Source organism: Lontra canadensis, unplaced genomic scaffold (genome assembly GCF_010015895.1).
Source record: "Lontra canadensis isolate GAN:19392208 unplaced genomic scaffold, GSC_riverotter_1.0 scaffold88, whole genome shotgun sequence".
In the NCBI taxonomy this organism is placed as follows: domain Eukaryota; kingdom Metazoa; phylum Chordata; class Mammalia; order Carnivora; family Mustelidae; genus Lontra; species Lontra canadensis.
The window spans coordinates 1,622,860-1,641,480 of record NW_022631082.1 but is presented as its reverse complement, the minus strand read 5'-3'; the positions used below and the strand labels follow the sequence as shown (position 1 = coordinate 1,641,480).

The window sequence follows — 18,621 nt, the reverse complement described above, 5'->3', positions numbered from 1 at the left end:
AGAGAGCCCGATGTGGGGCTCGATCCCAGGACCCTGGGATCATGACCTGAGCTGAAGGCAGAGGCTTTAATCCACTGAGCCACCCAGGCGCCCCAGCCAGTTTGTTTTTGAGAAACAGTACAGTGCTTCCTTGTGACCTCCTCTTTCTCCTTTAGCTGCTTTAGCATAAGAATACGGTATCTGATACGTATGATGCGCAAATGATGTATTAGTCAGTTACGTTTATCCGTAAGGCTTCTGCTCAATGGGGGGTTAATAGTAGTTGAATTTGGAGGGAGTCAGAAGTGCCATGCAGATTTTAAACTGCACGGGGGTTGGCACCCCTAACTGCCATGTTGTCCAAGGTCAACTGTCCGTGTCTAGTGACAGCTTCGGTTGGGGCAGGGTCTAGACAGGGCTGTGGGGGCTGCAAAGATTTACGGATGCTCTCTCTGGGCTGGGGGGGGGGGCAGTCCCGATCTGTAGCTTATCCCCTGTAGCTTCCTGCTGTAGACGTGAGACAGAATCACCCCGAGGGCATTGATGGTAGTGAAATGTAGTAAGACAATGAGGAGAGGGTGGGTTTTGAGTAATTCACTACCTTTGTTCTTATCAGTACATGTGTGTAAGTTACTTTCTGATAATGGCTGTGTTTAATACGGGCTTACAGAATTCCTGAGAATTTAACTATTGGCTCTGGTGGCCTGATGGTGGGCATCTCCAGCGCACGAGTGGGTGTCGTGGAGGCAGAGGGCACAGCCCATGCAAAGGCCCTAGGGTGGGAGCAAGCCTGGCATCCTGGAGCAGGGGGAGCGAGGTGGGGAGTGGGAGGAGGCAGGGACAGGCAGTGAAGGATTTGGGCTTTTACCCCTATGGGAGGTGGGAGCCCTGGAGGGCTGTGAGCGTAGGAGGGCAGGACGTGACTGTGGTGCTCACAGGCGCCCTCTTGTGGCCGATGCAGGGAGGACAGCCTGGGGGCAAAGGCGGGAGCCTGGGGATGGGGGGCGGTGGGGAGAGCGCTGGTCCCGGTGGAAGATGTTGGGGTATCAGGCTGCGTGTGCCCATCTTCGCATGGACGTGCTGTGTGTCAGGGTCTGCATGAGCTCGGATGCATGCCTCTACCTGCAGACTAGGCCCCACATCCACCTTGCTTGACCCCAGCCTGGGGAGGGGGGTGGGCAGGGCCGGTCTCAAGCCCGGTGGCACGGCTGACCCCCATCCCTGCCCACAGGAGATGGTCATCACAAACCTGCAGCCTGAGACCGCCTACTCCATCACCGTAGCCGCCTACACCATGAAAGGCGACGGTGCTCGCAGCAAACCCAAGGTGGTCGTGACCAAGGGAGCAGGTGAGAGAGCCCCCCAACCCGCACCACAGCCCCGTTGCCCCCAGAGCACCCCATGGAGTTCTTGAGCTCATGCAGGGAGAGAGCACTGGGCAGCGGGGCAGCGAGAGCAGAGTCACGGGGGCAACTCAGGAGGCCGGCCAGCCCCGCCTTCTCCTCCTCACTGGCTTTCCCGCCTGCCTAGCAGCGTCCGGGTGGAAACCATAGCCAGACCTCTGTCCCATCCCGGCTTCACCAGGGCTGTCTGTTCCTTCCGCCTGGATACCCTTCCCCAGCCTGTCCCCTGCCCACAGTCTCGGTCCAGTGCTCACTCTGGGAAGTCCCGGCGCCCCCCTCTCCCCCACCTTCCCTTGTCACAGCTCTGATCACCCTGGGTGGGTTGTTTGGAGGTCGTGTGCCCATCGCCCATATTGCACCATGAAACCTCTTCTAGCGGCCCTGCCTCAGTTTCCCTTCCTGGCCCCACCAGGCCCCTACCATCAGTCCCAAGGGACTATTTTTTACTCCAGCCAACATTGAGGAGGGGGCGAGGTTGCCGTGAAAATGTAAGGGGAGGGGGTTGTGGGCAGATGGCACAGCCCAGGCCAAGGTGTGGCACAGGGAACAGTTTCTTGTGTTTCAGGAATGCTAGGCTCCGAACCCTCCACCTCACATCCTGCACCCGCCCCTTCACCAGGGCCCCTCCCTCAGTCCACAGAGCCCGACATTGCCAGCCAGCTGGACACAGCCCCTCCCCATGCCGCCACCGGTCCGTGTCCATGCCGTTCCCTCCATCTGCCTAGTCTCTATCCTTCGGTATCCAGCATATGCATTACCTCCTTCAGGAAGCCTCCCCTGATTGTTTGTCTTCTCTCAGGGACCTTGCCTTACAGCCGTGTTTGTCAAGCAGACCCACTGCATGTTCTGTGACTGCTCAGAGCACGGCTCATGAAAGGTCCTGATAAGTCCTGCAGGAGGAGAAGACTGGTTTTATTGGTATACCTTCTCTCCTGCTGGACTTACCAGGACCTTGGCACATTGATTATTTCCGGGACCGTGAGAACCATGGGGCAAGGGCAAAGTTTTGAAACATTCCTGTGTCCCATGAGTATTTAATCATATGCTGGCAGGAGGCAAGGGGCACATCAGTGAGGCAGGAGCTGAGTGACTTATGAACGAGAAGAGGTAAACATATGCGGGCCTGCTCTGGCATCTGGAGACGTTTTCCTTTGTTGGGTTCTGAGTCCCCGGCCGCCTCACTCTTCTTTCCACTCACCTAGCTCAGTGCCACCACAGGGCCTTTGCATAGGCTGTTCCCTTGCCTGGAACAGTGGGGCCTCCCTGAGACCCCTTTTAAAACTTGCAGCCCTGCCCCTTGCTTCCTGACTTCTAGACTTCCTGAATCCGACGGGCCACATAGCCCTGACATGCCCCCTGTCTCCCCCTCCCCGCAGTGCTGGGCCGCCCCACCCTGTCGGTGCAGCAGACCCCCGAGGGCAGCCTGCTGGCACACTGGGAGCCCCCAGCCGGCACCGCTGAGGACCAGGTGCTGGGCTACCGCCTGCAGTTTGGCCGTGAGGACTCGCCCCTGGCCACGCTGGAGTTCCCGCCCACTGAGGACCACTATACGGCGTTGGGTGTGCATAAGGGGGCCACGTATGTGTTTCGGCTGGCGGCCCGGAGCCGAGGAGGCTTGGGAGAGGAGGCGGCCGAGGTCCTGAGCATTCCCGAGGACACTCCCCGCGGCCACCCGCAGATCCTTGAGGCAGCTGGGAACGCCTCCACGGGCACTGTCCTGCTCCGCTGGCTGCCACCTGTGCCCGCCGAGCGCAACGGGGCCATAGTCAAGTACACGGTGGCTGTGCGGGAGGCCGGAGCCTTGGGCCCCGCCCGAGAGACTGAGCTGCCGGCCGCGGCCGAGCCGGGCGCCGAGAACGTGCTCACGCTGCAGGGCCTCAAGCCCGACACGGCGTATGACCTCCAAGTGCGGGCCCACACGCGCCAGGGCCCCGGCCCCTACAGCCCCCCCGTCCGCTACCGGACATTCCTGCGGGACCAAGGTAGGCGCGCGGCGATCCCCGCACCAGAGCCGGACCGGGCCTCGTGCCCCCCCCCCCCCCCAGCCCCCCCCCCCTCCCCCACCCAGGTAAGTGATCACTTTTCTGCTTCCTTGTGGACACTCGAGGCGAGTCCGGACCCCGAGGCTCCGGCGTTGGCAAAGGTGGGACGTGCCTAGGTGGCACCGCCGCCCCCACCGACTCCCTCCCCCTGCACCCTTCCTCTCCCCTCTCCTGCTCCGTCTTTTCTCTGCAGCAGCGCCGTCTCCCCCATCCCCGGCAGGGACTTGGGACAGGGCCAGGCAGGGCCAGGCAGTAAGGCCATGGGCACAGGCACAGCGGATGACAGGGAGCGCCTGGGCCGCCCCACCCCCACCCCTCCGGCCTGCCCCGCCCTCCCGCCAGCACTCATGGGGCCTCTCTTCTGCTCTCTCCCACTCGACTGCTGCCCGGCACAGTCTCACCCAAGAACTTCAAGGTGAAGATGATCATGAAGACGTCAGTTCTGCTCAGCTGGGAGTTTCCAGACAACTATAACTCACCCACACCCTACAAGGTGCAGACCGCCTGCTGCCCCCAACCCCGGGAGCAGGCGGGCCAGGTTAAGGGCTGGGGCTTGGCCAGGGTTGGGACTCAGCTGGACTCAGGGCTGAGTGGGATCAGGGCTCAGCTGAGACTGAGACTCAGTCTGTGGTCAAGACTTAACCTGGGATTGAGGCTCAGTTTGGGATCAGGGCTCAGTCTGCGATTAGGGCTCATTCGAGGTTGGTTGGCAGTCGGGTCCGGGCTCAACTGGGATTGAGGATCTACCTTGCAGGCGATATAGCTTAGGATCCAGGCTCAGTCTGAGGTCAGAGCTCAGTCCAGGTTGGGACTCAGTCTGTGATTAGGGCTCAGTCAGAGTTGGGACTCAGCTGGGATTGAGGATTTGCTTAGGGTCAGGAGTTAGCCTAGGGTTGAGGCTTATTCTAGAATTATGTTTTAGTCAACCCTGGGCTTAGAGCCGGGGTTGGGGCTCCATTGGGGATCACAGTTCAGCGGGCTTGAGGCAGAGCCTGGGATCAAGGCTCAGTCAGGGCCGGGGGCTCAGCGCAGATCACCCCTGCTGAGCCAGCCCTGGCCCACAGATCCAGTACAATGGGCTCACACTGGACGTGGACGGCCGCACCACCAAAAAGCTCATCACGCACCTCAAGCCCAACACCTTCTACAACTTTGTGTTGACCAACCGCGGCAGCAGCCTGGGTGGCCTTCAGCAGACGGTCACGGCCTGGACCGCCTTTAACCTGCTCAGTGCCAAGCCCAGCGTGGCCCCCAAGCCCGACTCCGACGGCTTCATCATGGTGTACCTGCCCGACGGCCAGAGCCCCGTGCCTGTCCAGTATGATCACAACCGCCCACTACCCCCAAGGATTCCTCACCCCCTCATTAGCCAGCTTTGTGACTGGGCCGAGCCACCTGCCCTTACCTGTAAGACGTGTGTCATGTCAGCCCCAGCCTCTGTGGTTGCCCAGAGGCATCTCATGAGCACTGTCACTAAATGTGGCCTGTGTCTTCTCCTCCATCATTCCTGATAGTCCTGTGTGCCTGACCTTTGGGTTCTGGTTTCCCATACTGGTGGGGAGACAGAACTGGGAAGCAGACACTTTCAGACCCATGGTGTGTTAGAGGCACCAGGGTTGAGAGTCCCCAGTGGAGAGACGAGGACTCTGCCTGGGGAGCAGAGAAGAATTAAGGATTATGAGGATATGTGGGTATGGAAGCTGGGGCTTTGAAGGATGTGTAGGAGTTCAAGAGCTAGAATTGGGGTAGGCTCCGTGAAGCAGAAGGAACCACATACTCAAAAATCTGGAGGCTTGAATCGGAAACTATAGTCCTGTGTGGCTGGGGTGCTAGGGGCATAGAAGCAGAAGGGAAGATTCAGAGCGTAGGGACTCCCCCCCCCCCCCCCCCCCCCAGAAGGCATTCGTTGGACTTGGCCTCCGACCTTTCGTCTCCCTACAGGAACTACTTCATTGTGATGGTGCCACTGCGCAAGTCTCGTGGTGGCCAGTTCCTGACCCCTCTGGGCAGCCCGGAAGACATGGATCTGGAGGAGGTGAGGTGGGGCCCGGACCTGCCAGGCCTAGGCCTGTCCTGACATCTGGAAGCTCTGTTGCTGCCGGCCAGCCTCTGAGCACCCCATGCCCCTGTTCCCACAGCTCATCCAGGACATCTCGCGGCTGCAGAGGCGCAGCCTGAGACACTCGCGCCAGCTGGAGGCGCCCCGCCCCTACATTGCCGCTCGATTCTCGATGTTGCCGCCCACATTCCACCCTGGCGACCAGAAGCAGTACGGTGGCTTCGACAACAGGGGCTTGGAGCCCGGCCACCGATACGTCCTCTTTGTGCTTGCAGTGCTGCAGAAGAGCGAGCCTGTGAGTCGCAGACGGTGTCTGCCCACTCCAGCCCCAGCCTCCGAGTGCACAGGCCCCAACGTGGCCTCAGCCCCCAGGGCCCCGACCTCAGACCTAGACACAGGCCCTCCCAGCGTCCCGTGACCAGGGCTGGGTGGAGGGAAGGAATTGAGGTCGGGGGTACTCCAAGAGGAAGGGACTTGGGACCCAGGCCTTCGGTGGCTGTGTAGGAGTTCGACCAAGACAAGATGTCGTCAGGATTTGCACACACTGGAGGGAGGTCTGGAGGGGCGAGAGCAACGAAAAGGACTTCGGAGTGGCTGAGGCCGAGGGAAGCAATGGGGAGGGCAGAGATTGGCAAAGGGCCAGGCTAGGGGTCAGGGTTTTTAGGAACCATCGGAGGAGGTTTTGGGGTCGGGGAGGGACACAGGTTTGTTGGAAGAAGACCGCTCCGACCACTAAGACAGACACTGATGGAGGCCCCTCCCGCCCTGGTCCCACAGACATTTGCGGCCAGCCCCTTCTCAGATCCCTTCCAGCTGGACAACCCGGACCCACAGCCCATCGTGGACGGCGAGGAGGGGCTCATCTGGGTGATCGGGCCCGTGCTTGCCGTGGTCTTCATCATCTGTATCGTCATTGCCATCCTGCTCTACAAGAAGTGAGCCCTTCTGCACTCCCCCACTGGACGGGAGGGAGGGCTCCCTGGAAGAGGAAGGAGAGTCTGGAAGGTCCGGGGAAGGCCAGTCGCACAGGGTGATCACAGAGGTCCTCTGCCGTACGGCTAGAAAAACCCTGGCTCAGAGAGGTTGAGCCACTGGATCAGAGTCACACAGCCTGGGTTTAGACCAGGCCAGTGACTTGATGCCTGCCAGGCCTCGCGGGACATGTCTCGCCTTAGAAAGGGAAGGCTGAGATGTCCCTCCTCATGGTGGGGCCCCAAGCAGGAAGGATGGACCCCGTGTTCAAGAGGAGCCCAAGGCTCTGGGAGGTTAGGAAAGCCGCCCACCATCACCGAACAGGTGCTTGGTAGCCCTCACCTGTCTTCTTTTCCCTCCTTCCAATCTGTGTCTGCTTTCGGGAGCAGCAAACCCGACAGGTAAGGACCGAGCCCCATCCTTGGGAGGCCTTGGGCAAGAGACCAAGGAGGGGGATCAGGGTGGTGCTGTGCCCATGGGGCGAGGAGGTGCCGGCAGGATGCAGGCGCATCCACGTGCCATCCCCGGGAACCCTGTGCATGTACGCGGCCCCCTGCCCACCGGCCGGGTCGCGCGCTCCTGGTACCGGACCGGCGTTCCCGCGAATTCGTGTGCATTTTGGGGCATGCGCCAGTGCTCAGGGAGTCTTCTGCTTGCTCCCACAAAGTAAACGCAAGGACTCAGAGCCCCGCACCAAATGCCTCCTGAACAACGCCGACCTGGCCCCCCACCACCCCAAGGACCCTGTGGAAATGAGACGCATTAACTTCCAGACGCCAGGTACGTGCGTAGGCCAGGTGCCGGGATCCACGCCTCCGGGGGGAGGTAGCGCGAGAGACGAGGGAATGGGCCCCTCTGCAGAGCCCCTTCCGCCCCCAGCCGAGCGGTTTGGTGCAGCAAGATGCCCGGTTCCCAAATCCTGAGTGGATCCGGGCTTGGGGGTTCCAGGGACGGGTCCGGTTATGACCAAGTGAGGCTTTTGCAGAGCTGCGTTCCACTAGTGGTTGGGGTTGTCTCTGAGAGCAGAAAGGACTCCTCAGAAACTAAATAGGCTCAAGAACCGTCCTTTCTTCTGACGGAAAGAGCTTTGCTTCTGGGTCCCAATTCTGGTCTTAGGGACACTCGGGTGGGTGTTTGGGTTTTTCCTTGGCCCTTGCCCACGCTCCTGTGGGATGTCCCCCTGGCGAGGTACAGAGATTGTGCCTCCCGTGTGCCCTGCACGTCTCTCGTCCACAGATGCTCATGCTCTCCTGGCTCTCCACAGTTCCCTGTGGAGTCAGACGGGTCTGCTTAGGTCCCCTGCCGTGCCTGGAGGGAGAACTGAATGAACCAGGGTCTTGTCCTTGGTCATCCTCTGTGCTGTGACCCACACACACCCTCATCCTTCTCCTCTTAACGGGCTCATGCCAACTGCTTCTAACCAAATAAGGAGATTTCCATTTAACTGATGGCTGCTGTCTCCTTATGAGGTCACAGCATGGTTACATCTGTCCCTCCCCCCCTGCACCCAGTCTCTACTTCTTGTCTCTGAGCTTCTTGTCTACTTCCTGTCTCATAACTGTTTCAAACCAGAGATTCTAAATATTTGTGTTACTGATGGCTGCAGTCCTTCTTAAGGGCTCATGCATGACCTCACATGCTGTTCTTAATATACTCCTTTTTCTTTTCTGCTGTTAAACTGTCTCACATCAGTTCTGTTGTTATTCAAATGAGGATTTTGATCACTTATATTTAACTGATGGCACCTGTCGCTTCTCTGCCTTCCACCTAAGATCAAGTGTAAGTGATGGCTGCAGTCTGCCATAAGGGATCACGAAAGGTCCCATGTAGCACCCCTCATGTACTCCTTTCTCTCTTCTGTCTCTGGACTAGGTCATGTCAGTTCTATTTCCATCCAAGTGAGGATTTTTAACACCCGTATTTAACTGATAGTTGCTGTCCTTCTTAAAGCTCACGGCACGGGCCCCTAGGCCCTTCCCCTGCCCCCAAGTTTCACCCTCACCGTCCTGCACCTTATCTGAAATCTCCTCAGCTGACCCCAGCAGGTGACCCAAGGCCAGGTTGGTCTGGGGACTTGGGGGCAGACATGTTCACAAAAGGCCGAGAGCTTTGGGATCTTTCCGAAGTCCCGGCTGAGAACCAGGACTGGCCGCGGTCTGGTCGGAGGGACTCCCGGCAGCTCCCGTAGGTCCTGGGTGCCGGGGCGGGGGGCGATGCCGGGCAGCATGCGTTCCCTGTTGAAGTCGCTCTGCCCTTTGCGTCTGTCGCCCGGCCATTGTGCGTGCGTCCAGTGGGGGATGGGGGAGGCGGGGGCCCCTGTGTGTTTTCATTTATTTATTGTTTGCTGTTTCTGCAGATTTGGGCCTCAGCAGCCCCCTCAGGGATCCGGGGTTTCACTTTGAAAGTTAGTTCCTGTGTCTCTCTGTTCTCGGCTTCCTTTCGCGCCCCATCCCCACCCCCCTGTTTGTTTCCATCTTTGGTTCTCCATCCCGCCTCCCGATCTCTGTCCACCTGTCCTGCACCGGCTTCTCCAGGGAGTCGGGGGTCTGGTCTGTTGGGCCCTTAGGTCGCTGGTTGTGACTGCGTGTAGGTGGGGGTGTGCGGCAGGACCCCAGCTTTACTCCTTAGCGAAGGGCTCTTGGGGAGCACCCGGGGGGCTAGGGATTCTGGTGTTTACCAGCCGGCCTGGCTGGGTTGTACCTCTGGGCCGGCACGTAGCTCAGCCCGCCAGACCCCGGGAGCGGAGACCAGTTTTGCAGACCCAGACACTGGGGAGAAAGAGCCAAGCCCATCCCCTACCATCCCATGCACCAGATGGGGAAAGGAGCCCTCAGAGGTCAGAGGTCAGGGGCTCCCTGCACCTGCCCCATGCAGGCACACAGAGAGGCGGGGCCCCCCCCCCCCCCCGCCCAGTGCACACTGTCTCCCCTCCCCAGTGCCTTAGCGCTCCCTGGCAGCAGACCTCACGGTCACTCTGATCCCAGAGAGGCAGATAGGAGTGTCCATCTCCAGCCCATGCCCTGGGGAGTGAGGTTTCCAGAGGCCCAGCCAGCTGCATCTGCTTCTCCATTTCTCTGTCACTTGCCTGGTTCTTGCCTCGAGGCACAAGGAGCTTGGAATCTTCCGAGGCGACCCTTGCCCTGCATCTGCAGCTGGGTTGTCAGGCTCAGCTGGGAGCTGCTCCTTGAACGCCCCACCGGCAGGCAGACAGCCCCGCAGGCCTGGGCTCCCGGCCCCAGCGTGGGCCGTCCTGAACCCTCCCCTCCCCCGCCACTCGCTCTAACCACAGCGCGTCCATCACAGACTCACACTGTAGAGTGTCCCCACCCCCCGGCCCTGAGGCCGGCCCCCGCGTGACCGGCCCGCACCGCGGGGTCTGCTTTTCCCCCTTCCCAGGCATGCTCAGCCACCCCCCGATCCCCATCGCAGACATGGCCGAGCACACAGAGCGCCTCAAGGCCAACGACAGCCTCAAACTCTCCCAGGAGTACGAGGTGAGCCAGCACCCCTGCCTCCCGCCCCCACCCGGCCCCCCAGTGCCGCACCCTGACGCCTCCCCCCTCACCTTCCCCTGCAGTCCATCGACCCCGGCCAGCAGTTCACGTGGGAGCATTCCAACCTGGAAGTGAACAAGCCCAAGAACCGTTACGCCAACGTCATCGCGTACGACCATTCCCGCGTCATCCTCCAGCCCATTGAAGGTAGCGGCCCGGGCCCCCTCCCGCCCTTGCCCGTGTCAGGGAGAGCACACGGACACTGGGCCTCCACGTGGCCACGTGGACGAGTGAGGGCACAGATTAGGGAAATAGGCCTGATGCTGGCCGCAGGCCTGGTCCAGCTCCAGCCAGAAGCTCCTGGGAGTTTTTGGAATGTAGTTAACTGATGGCTGCTGTCCATAAGCGGTTTCCATCTGTCCCTCTGCATCAGCGGTTCTCAATGCCCAGGGAACGTTTGGAGGTCCGAGGACATTTTTGTGTTCACGTTCCGGGGGAAAGGAAGCTAGTAGCATCTGAAGGTCTGAGAGGCGGCTCAGACTGCGCTGTGCGCAGGACAGCCCCACCAGAGGACAGTCTGGCCCCCAGGATAGTAATGTGGAGGTGTAGAAACCTCCACATTCGGGCTCCACGGTTCCTTGGGGGACAGCTTGGGGCAGTCCAGGAGGGCTCCCAAGAGGTGGTAGGCCAGACAGAATCCGTGTAGGAGACCACAGGACCCCCGCTGATCTCTGGCTTCTGCCCCGGCCTTAGGCATCGTGGGCAGCGATTACATCAATGCCAACTACGTGGACGGCTACCGGCGGCAGAACGCGTACATTGCCACGCAGGGGCCGCTGCCGGAGACCTTCGGCGACTTCTGGCGTATGGTGTGGGAACAGCGTTCGGCTACCATCGTCATGATGACGCGGCTAGAGGAGAAATCACGGGTGGGGCCCGGACCCTGCAGCCCCAGTGCCCCTGGCCAGCGCTAGCCCGCACTCACCTCCATTCTCTCGCCTTCTACAGATCAAGTGCGATCAGTACTGGCCCAACAGGGGCACAGAGACCTACGGTTTCATCCAGGTCACGCTGCTGGACACCATCGAGCTGGCCACGTTCTGTGTCCGGACGTTCTCCTTGCACAAGGTAGGGCCCAGGCTGGGGCTGGTGCCTGGGAGGGGGTGATGGAGGTGGGGAAGGACAGGCAGAAGGCTCCAGCTTCTGTCCCGGGAGCTCCCCATCAGACAGAAAAGCAAGCGTGTGGGCCCAGGCTGCCCACATTCTCTCGAAGCCTGCCACGTAGATGGGGAAGGTGAGACTCAGAGGAGGGACTTGCTGTGCCCAGCCACAGTAGGAGGACAAAACCAGCAGAACCCAACATAGCAATGAGCCTGTCGTCCCCTTGCCATCAGTTACGTCCCAGGCCTTCCCTCCCTGCTTGCCCTCTGGCCTCACCAAGCCAAGGCCCATGGTGGGTAGGAGACAAAGCTAGAGAGTCCCTGCTAGCCTGGGCAGTCAGGCCTGGGGCAGAGGGAACTTTAGACATGTATTTAACTGATGGCTCCTGTCAGTTACATGGTTCCATGTGTCTTCTGCTTCACTGGTTCTCAACTGTGAGGCAGTTTGCTATCCGGAGGACATTTTTTCACTGTTACTATGGGGCAGAAAGGGCAGCTGACACCACAATGTTCCCCAGACTCCAGCCAGGTCCTCTGTCAACAGTAAGCACCCACTGTGCGTCAGGCCCTGATTGGGGCACCGAGACACAGCAAAGACCAAGACAGACAAAATGTCTTGCCCTTTTAGAGCTTAGTCTGGTTGACAAGGCATTGACAGTAAACATGTAAAATGACAAATCTTATATGTAGAAAGGGGGAAAAAAAGTCTGTGTCGGGGACCTGGAGATGGTGAGGAAAGGAGCCATGAGATCTGGGGAAATAGCATACCTGGCAGAGGCTCTGCCTGTACAAAGGTCCGGAGGCAGAACCATGCCTGGCATGATGGAGAAACAATGAGGAAGCCTATGTTATGGTTGTAGCAGAGTGCATGGGGGGGGGGGCTCCGTGAGGACTTGGGCTTTAACCCTCAGGTGGATGGGTTAAACTCAGGGTGGGGTTAACTCAGGTGGATGGGAGCTCTGTTGGGGGGGTGGGGCAAACATGACTCAGGTGCTCACCGGCGCCCTCTGGTGGCCACTTTTGGGGAGGGCGGACTGTTGGGGCAACAGCTGGAGGAGGGGGTCCAGGGCAAAGGGGACTGGACCAGGAAGGGTGCCACAGGGTGGGTGAGAAGCAGGCGGGTTTGGGACAGACAAAGTCCGAGCTAGTTGTATGAGGGAGGGCCAGTGAGTCAAGGGGGACTCCGGGGTTCTGGCCAGAACACCTGGTAGGATGGAGCCACCCCCAGCTGAGATGGGGGAGGATTTGGGGAGAAAGTCGGGCATGATGTTGGCTACGCTGGGACACATCGGTGGGGTCCCCCCATCCCAGTATATGAGGCATCTGGGCCCCCGGGGTGTGAATTTGGCGTCCTCTGTCCGCGCACGGAGGGCTTCTGTGACCGCAGTGTCCATGTGGCCCCCCAGAACGGCTCCAGCGAGAAACGGGAGGTCCGCCAGTTCCAGTTCACGGCATGGCCCGACCACGGGGTGCCCGAGTACCCGACGCCGTTCCTGGCTTTCCTGCGGAGGGTGAAGACCTGTAACCCGCCGGACGCGGGCCCCGTGGTCGTGCACTGCAGGTACCGCTGGCCGCCCCCCGCTCCCACCCCGGGGCCTCCCGCGGGGGCCCTGACCGCCGTGCCCGTCCCCGCAGTGCCGGCGTGGGCCGCACCGGCTGCTTCATCGTCATCGACGCCATGCTGGAGCGGATCAAGCCGGAGAAGACGGTGGACGTGTACGGCCACGTGACGCTCATGCGCTCGCAGCGCAACTACATGGTGCAGACGGAGGACCAGTACAGCTTCATCCACGAGGCCCTGCTGGAGGCCGTGGGCTGCGGCAACACGGAGGTGCCGGCCCGCAGCCTCTACGCCTACATCCAGAAGCTGGCGCAGGTGGAGCCCGGCGAGCACGTCACGGGCATGGAGCTCGAGTTCAAGGTGGGAGGGGCGGCGCAGGGGCGGGGCCTCGGTAGGGGCGGGGCTGTCCCATCCCCGCCCCACACTCCACCCTAGCGCTCCCCTTGGGAAAACACACAGCCCCAGCCCCCTCGCTGGAGGGCCGCCTGGTGCTGCTGGTGACCCCAGCCCTCCGCCGTCCCCACAGCGCCTGGCCAACTCCAAAGCCCACACGTCCCGCTTCATCAGTGCCAATCTGCCTTGTAACAAGTTCAAGAACCGCCTGGTAAACATCATGCCCTACGAGAGCACGCGGGTCTGTCTGCAGCCCATCCGCGGGGTGGAGGGCTCCGACTACATCAACGCCAGCTTCATCGACGGCTACAGGTACCTGCGCTCTGCCCCCTCCGCCCAGGGGTCTCCAGCCTCACGTGGGAGATGGAGCTGGACACCCTGCTGGCCTCCGGCTTTCAGGGCTGAGCGGGAGGGAGTCTGGAGCTGTGTATTTAAGGGATGGCCGCTGTCTGTAACGTGGTTCCGCCTGTCCTTTGTACAGTGGTTTTTCTCAGTCTGGGCATTTCTGCCGCCCAAGGGAAATTGGGCTGTGTCTGGTGACATTTTGTTAGTCATAACAGGAAGGGGGGCAGGGGGAGGCCGGGGCGCTACTCAGCGCCCCACAGTGCCCGTCCCAGAGAATGATCCTGAATGTCGGTGCCGAGGTTGAGAATTCCTGGCTAAGGGACGGTGTTGGAGAAGGTCCTGCCGGCACAGAGGCTGCAGGGTGACGGAAATCCTAGCACATTCAGACTCGTGGAAGGAGTTGGCTGGTCCTCCAGCGGGGGGAGGGGAAGGCAGGACAGGTTAGCAGGCATCCTGCCGCCTCCGTGAGGCACTAGAACTTACCCTGAGGCTGAGGGCTCCCCAGGTGCAAAATGGGGTGATGGGGAGGCTTGGTGAGGTGGGGTGGGGGATGGGGCGCTGTCCGGCCGCTCCTGGGGAGGCAGGGGCGTGGCAGGTGGGACCCGCTGGCATGGGCATCGGGCCGGCCCCCGGCCTGGGCCTGCATCTCACCGCCGGCCCTGGTCTCACACGCCCCACACCGCAGGCAGCAGAAGGCCTACATCGCGACGCAGGGGCCGCTGGCAGAAACCACGGAAGACTTCTGGCGCATGCTGTGGGAGAACAACTCCACCATCGTGGTGATGCTGACCAAGCTGCGGGAGATGGGCCGGGTGAGCTGCAGGCGGGGCGTGAGCCAGGGGCGGGGCGGGGGGGCGGCGGTGAGCCCTGGACCAGCGGCGGGGGGTGAGCCACGGACAGGGAGTGCAGGGGGGACCGGGTGAGCCACGGACCGGAGTTGGGGGGTGGCCACGGACTGGGGGCGGGCCTCAGGCCGGGCTGACCACAGCTGCCGACCCCTCCACAGGAAAAATGTCACCAGTACTGGCCAGCCGAGCGCTCCGCCCGCTATCAGTACTTCGTAGTGGACCCGATGGCTGAATACAACATGCCTCAATATATCCTGCGGGAGTTCAAGGTCACGGACGCCCGGGTGAGTGTCGGGAGGGATGGCTGGCAGACAGTGGAATCCCAGGCCTGCTGCACGGGTCTGGAGGGGGCTTCCCTAGTTGAGGGTAGAAGCAAAGGCCCTGGGGTAGAACCAGGCCCTGGGGGTTGGGTTACTGAGAAGACCCAATCACCACCAGCACCAAACAGGTAGGAGAGAGTGCCGAGTCGTGGTGCCGACCCCACAGTGTCCGCCTGGGAGCATGCGCAGCGCCCCTCACCAGGGAGCAAGGCCCAAGGGGACGGTGTAGGAGGGCGAGAGCCGGCTGTTCCCCGTGGAGGATGGCGTGGCAGTGCTCCTAGCGGGGTGGGAGAGATGTGACACAGTGTGGGCTGATGGGCCGGGGAGCCCCAGACCGGAAGAGGGTCACGACCGGCGGGGCTGGGTCTCAGCACCGCGCCGGGCGGAGGAGAGCAGCGGGTTGGTGCTGTTGGTGGTTAAGGATTCCGTGCAGAAGCGGGGGTTGCCGGCGGCTGGTAGAGACTGGCAGAGGCAGGAAGCCCTGTGGGGAGACGGAGGATTCCCCCAGGGTGGGAGAGGGGGTGGGATGATGGAGCGGGTCGGTCACCACCTTGCCAGTGGGTGGTAAAGCCCAGTGAGCAACCAGTGTGGTCGGCCATGGCACTTGGGTGGTGCGAGCTGGTGCCGTGGGATCGGTGGGACGTGGGACTGGAGAACCCGTGGGTGGTGCTGGGGGACGTGGCGGAGGGAGGCAAGCTCGGACGGGTTGGGTGGGAGGCAGGTGGGTTGGAGAGTGAGTGCAGGTCACGGAACGTGGTCCCCCAGGTCGGCCGAGGGGGAGCTGTTCTCAGCCACGGGGTAGGGAGAGAAGCTGGGAGAAGGGCAAGCGTTTGGCCCGCGGGGGTGGCGGAAATCCGTGGAAAACGACGTTGGGTAGCAAAGAATGATGAGCGCTCGCTGACCAACGCTACCTCTGCCACTGATGGTACAAGACCGAGGAAGGTGGGAACGGAGGCCGTCAGGGTCGGGGTCTCACTGGAGCACCGTTTGGGGGAGAGCACGTGATCGGGAGCGCAGATGGTGAGGGAGAGGTGGAGGAGGTCCGCGGGAGACGGCGCCCGCAGATGGTGAACTGCGGGAAAAGGGCCATTGGGTCACCGTGGCTGGAGGCCAGCCGAGAGTGACGGTGTTGGCTGGCACTGCTGGAGAGTTGGGGGGAGGGGCGGACAGAGAAAGTGCAGGGAAGGTGGGGGGTGGCGGCCACAGATTAAGAGTTACCAGCCGTGGGTGGTGAGAGGTGGGATGATGGTGTCAGGTGGTGCTTTTTAAGGGACAGATGAGAGGGAGTGTTGGGTGGACTGTGGCGCCGTGCTGGGTGGCAAAGGGTGGGAGATGCCGCGTGGAGCACGGAGGCGGCGACCGGGACTGAGGGAGGCAGGTGTCGGGTGCACCACGGGACGGCAGCCAACGGTGTCCTTGGATGCCACTTCGGCCGGGCGGATGGCACTGGAGCTGTGGATTGGCGGGCGGTGACATATGAGAGGACATCGTCACCGCATGAGGGGGTTGGCGGATGGGGAGGAGCGCGGCATCGGCATCCTTAGATGCTGTCGGACAGCGAGCCCCCAGAGCAGGTGGCGGGATGGGGCGAGGGCGGCGTTGGCTGGAGACGGCATGGGAGGCCCGCTCGGCGGGAAGCCAGCCATGACCGTCGCTGACCTCATTCCAGGACGGCCAGTCCCGGACGGTCCGGCAGTTCCAGTTCACGGACTGGCCGGAGCAGGGCGTGCCAAAGTCGGGGGAGGGCTTCATTGACTTCATCGGCCAAGTGCACAAGACCAAGGAACAGTTTGGCCAGGACGGTCCCATCTCCGTCCACTGCAGGTGAGCTGTCCCGCGCGCCCCACTGGGGAAACTGAGGCCCAGCAAGCGCCACTTCGAGCCTCTCCCGGGCTCGCGGGTTGGGGCTCTCTCTGGGTCCCAGGATTCGGGCAGTGGCGTGCGGGCCCGTGGGGCACCCGGCCCTGAACGGCTGTGCTCGCCCCCACCAGTGCCGGCGTGGGCAGGACGGGCGTGTTCATCACGCTGAGCATCGTGCTGGAGCGCATGCGGTACGAGGGCGTCGTGGACATCTTCCAGACGGTAAAGATGCTGCGGACCCAGAGGCCGGCCATGGTGCAGACGGAGGTGAGTGCCGCGGGCTGGGCCCCGGCGGCAGCCCCGCCCTCCCGCCTCGGTGTCCTCTTCCGTGAGATGGGTACGCACAGGCAGCTCCACTCCGGGTTGTCGTGGGCACAAGCTCCTCGACAGCCAGTGGGGCCCGCAGGGGAGGAGTCCGACCTTTTGACACAAGAGTAGACTGAAATCCAGAGCCGAGAAGCAGCCCGCGGAGTGGGCAGAGCAGCGTCCGCCCCGGCTCCAAAGTCACAGCAGGTTCAGGGCTCCGCCGGGACCCTGAGACGGGCCGGAGTTCTGGAAGCCCCCCGGCCCTTCCCGGCACTGGGGAGGCAAAGCCGGAGTCAGACCCCCAGCCCCGAGCACCCTGCTGCAGGGGGAGGGGCTTCAGGCAGGTAGAGGGAGGCCCTTCTGGGGCCAGAGCCCAGCCCGTGCGACGCTGTCCTGCAGGAGCTTGGCAGTAGGCTGGCTCCCGAGGGCAATGGGGAGCCCCGAGGGCGGGGGGCTGCAGGACAGTCGGGGGCCCTGACCAAGCCCACCTTCCCCCCCGCAGGACGAGTACCAGTTCTGTTACCAGGCGGCGCTGGAGTACCTCGGGAGCTTTGACCACTATGCAACCTAAAGCCATGGCTGCTGCCGGCCAGACTCCACCGGCCCGGATGCCTCCGCCCCCGCCGGGTGGGCCCCCCGAGGCCTGGACCCCCAGCGGCCAGGGCGGGAGGAGGCAGCGGCTACGTGTCTGCACGGTCCAGGAGGCCAGGCGCCCCAGCCCCCCACGCGGTGCCCAGCAGCCCCCCCGGCATCGGCCGCCGCCTTCCGATACTTGGCACATTCCTCATTTCCTTCCGATTCCGAGCGAGAGATTCCTGGGGGGGGGTGGGGGGCAGGGAGCAAGCAGGGGCTCTCCCCGGACCCAGAGGCGGGCGGGGCCGTGCACTGGAGCCCCGGTCTGCCGGGGGAGCCCTCCTGCCCTGCAGCCTGGGGGCGCCACCGGGCCGGGGGGTGCAAAATTCAGCTTTCTTTTCAGATTCCGTGTAACCGTATCCAGTGACATTTCTTTTTTTAAATAGCGTATTTTTTTTTCATTTTTTTTTTTTTAAGAAGAAACAAACAGAAAAAAAAAAAAAGACTCGCCAGTCCACAGATTTAAAAAGAACTTTGCTTATTCCTGTTCCATTCACAGACTAGTCTATTTTTTCACCGTAGAGAACGTTTTTGTGTGATGACCCCATTCGAGGTGCGGGGCGGGGGGGGGGGCTCCCAAGACCCGCCCCTGGGGCGCCTGGCTTCCTCGTCCCACCGCCGTTGCCCTCGGGAAGGTGTGCCTCGCTCAAGGACAGGGGGCCCTTGTGCTCCTGGTTTCTTCCTTTTTTTTCTTTTTTTTTTTTTTTGCATTTTTTTTTTAATTTTTTAATTCTGAAACATATCAAAGACTGGTCTGATGGGGGGGTGGGGGGAGTAGGGGGCTCCGGCCCACCAGCGTCAGGTTCAGAAACCCACCGGGGTGGGTGCTGCCACCGAGGAGAGGGCAGTGACCCCCACCCCCACTGCCTGAGCCCCCTCCCCCATCTCCTGCCCCTGAGGAGGAGGACTGAACAAAATGGGGGGGGGGTCCCGCTTCTTCCGGGAGAGAGAGGCCATGTTCTGCCCGGATCAGGGACCCTTTCCCCCTGGGACTATGGGGCAGAAGCAGAAGGATGGGATTCCCCACCCCCCACCCCTGAGCAAGTGAGTTTTTCTCTTTGTACAAGAGCGGATCTGCCGTTGCTTTCAACACTGTTTATTCAAACGGAAGCAGCTGGGTGGTTTTCCCACCTCTGCGTATGTAGATATATCGACTTTGTATTAAAGGAAGATCGTCTGACCCCGGCCGGTGGTGGAGTGTTTGTCATGCCCCTGTCCATCCCGTCCCGTCCCATTCCATCCCTGG

At 61.7% G+C, this 18,621-nt stretch overlaps 1 protein-coding gene across 15 annotated transcripts in view; it reads left to right on the top strand.

Moving 5' to 3' along the window:
- PTPRS (protein tyrosine phosphatase receptor type S) overlaps positions 1–17,443 on the top strand; it is a 64,362-nt gene extending 46,919 nt beyond the window's left edge. For 7 of the 15 annotated variants that reach the window (XM_032883676.1, XM_032883673.1, XM_032883671.1 and 4 more), the window contains 22 exons: positions 1,211–1,328; positions 2,759–3,364; positions 3,820–3,917; positions 4,489–4,742; positions 5,366–5,459; positions 5,563–5,778; positions 6,261–6,418; positions 6,845–6,856; positions 7,123–7,235; positions 8,812–8,859; positions 9,852–9,949; positions 10,033–10,156; positions 10,703–10,878; positions 10,958–11,077; positions 12,516–12,670; positions 12,745–13,030; positions 13,197–13,375; positions 14,094–14,220; positions 14,415–14,540; positions 16,246–16,400; positions 16,568–16,703; positions 17,245–17,443. In XM_032883676.1, the coding sequence (XP_032739567.1) occupies positions 1,211–1,328; positions 2,759–3,364; positions 3,820–3,917; positions 4,489–4,742; positions 5,366–5,459; positions 5,563–5,778; positions 6,261–6,418; positions 6,845–6,856; positions 7,123–7,235; positions 8,812–8,859; positions 9,852–9,949; positions 10,033–10,156; positions 10,703–10,878; positions 10,958–11,077; positions 12,516–12,670; positions 12,745–13,030; positions 13,197–13,375; positions 14,094–14,220; positions 14,415–14,540; positions 16,246–16,400; positions 16,568–16,703; positions 17,245–17,313 (3,468 nt within the window). In that variant the 3' untranslated portion in view covers positions 17,314–17,443. The remainder of the gene's footprint in view (positions 1–1,210; positions 1,329–2,758; positions 3,365–3,819; positions 3,918–4,488; positions 4,743–5,365; positions 5,460–5,562; positions 5,779–6,260; positions 6,419–6,844; positions 6,857–7,122; positions 7,236–8,811; positions 8,860–9,851; positions 9,950–10,032; positions 10,157–10,702; positions 10,879–10,957; positions 11,078–12,515; positions 12,671–12,744; positions 13,031–13,196; positions 13,376–14,093; positions 14,221–14,414; positions 14,541–16,245; positions 16,401–16,567; positions 16,704–17,244) is intronic. The other 8 variants (XM_032883684.1, XM_032883678.1, XM_032883677.1 and 5 more) reach the window with 3 other exon arrangements.
- The last annotated feature ends 1,178 nt before the right edge of the window (positions 17,444–18,621 follow it).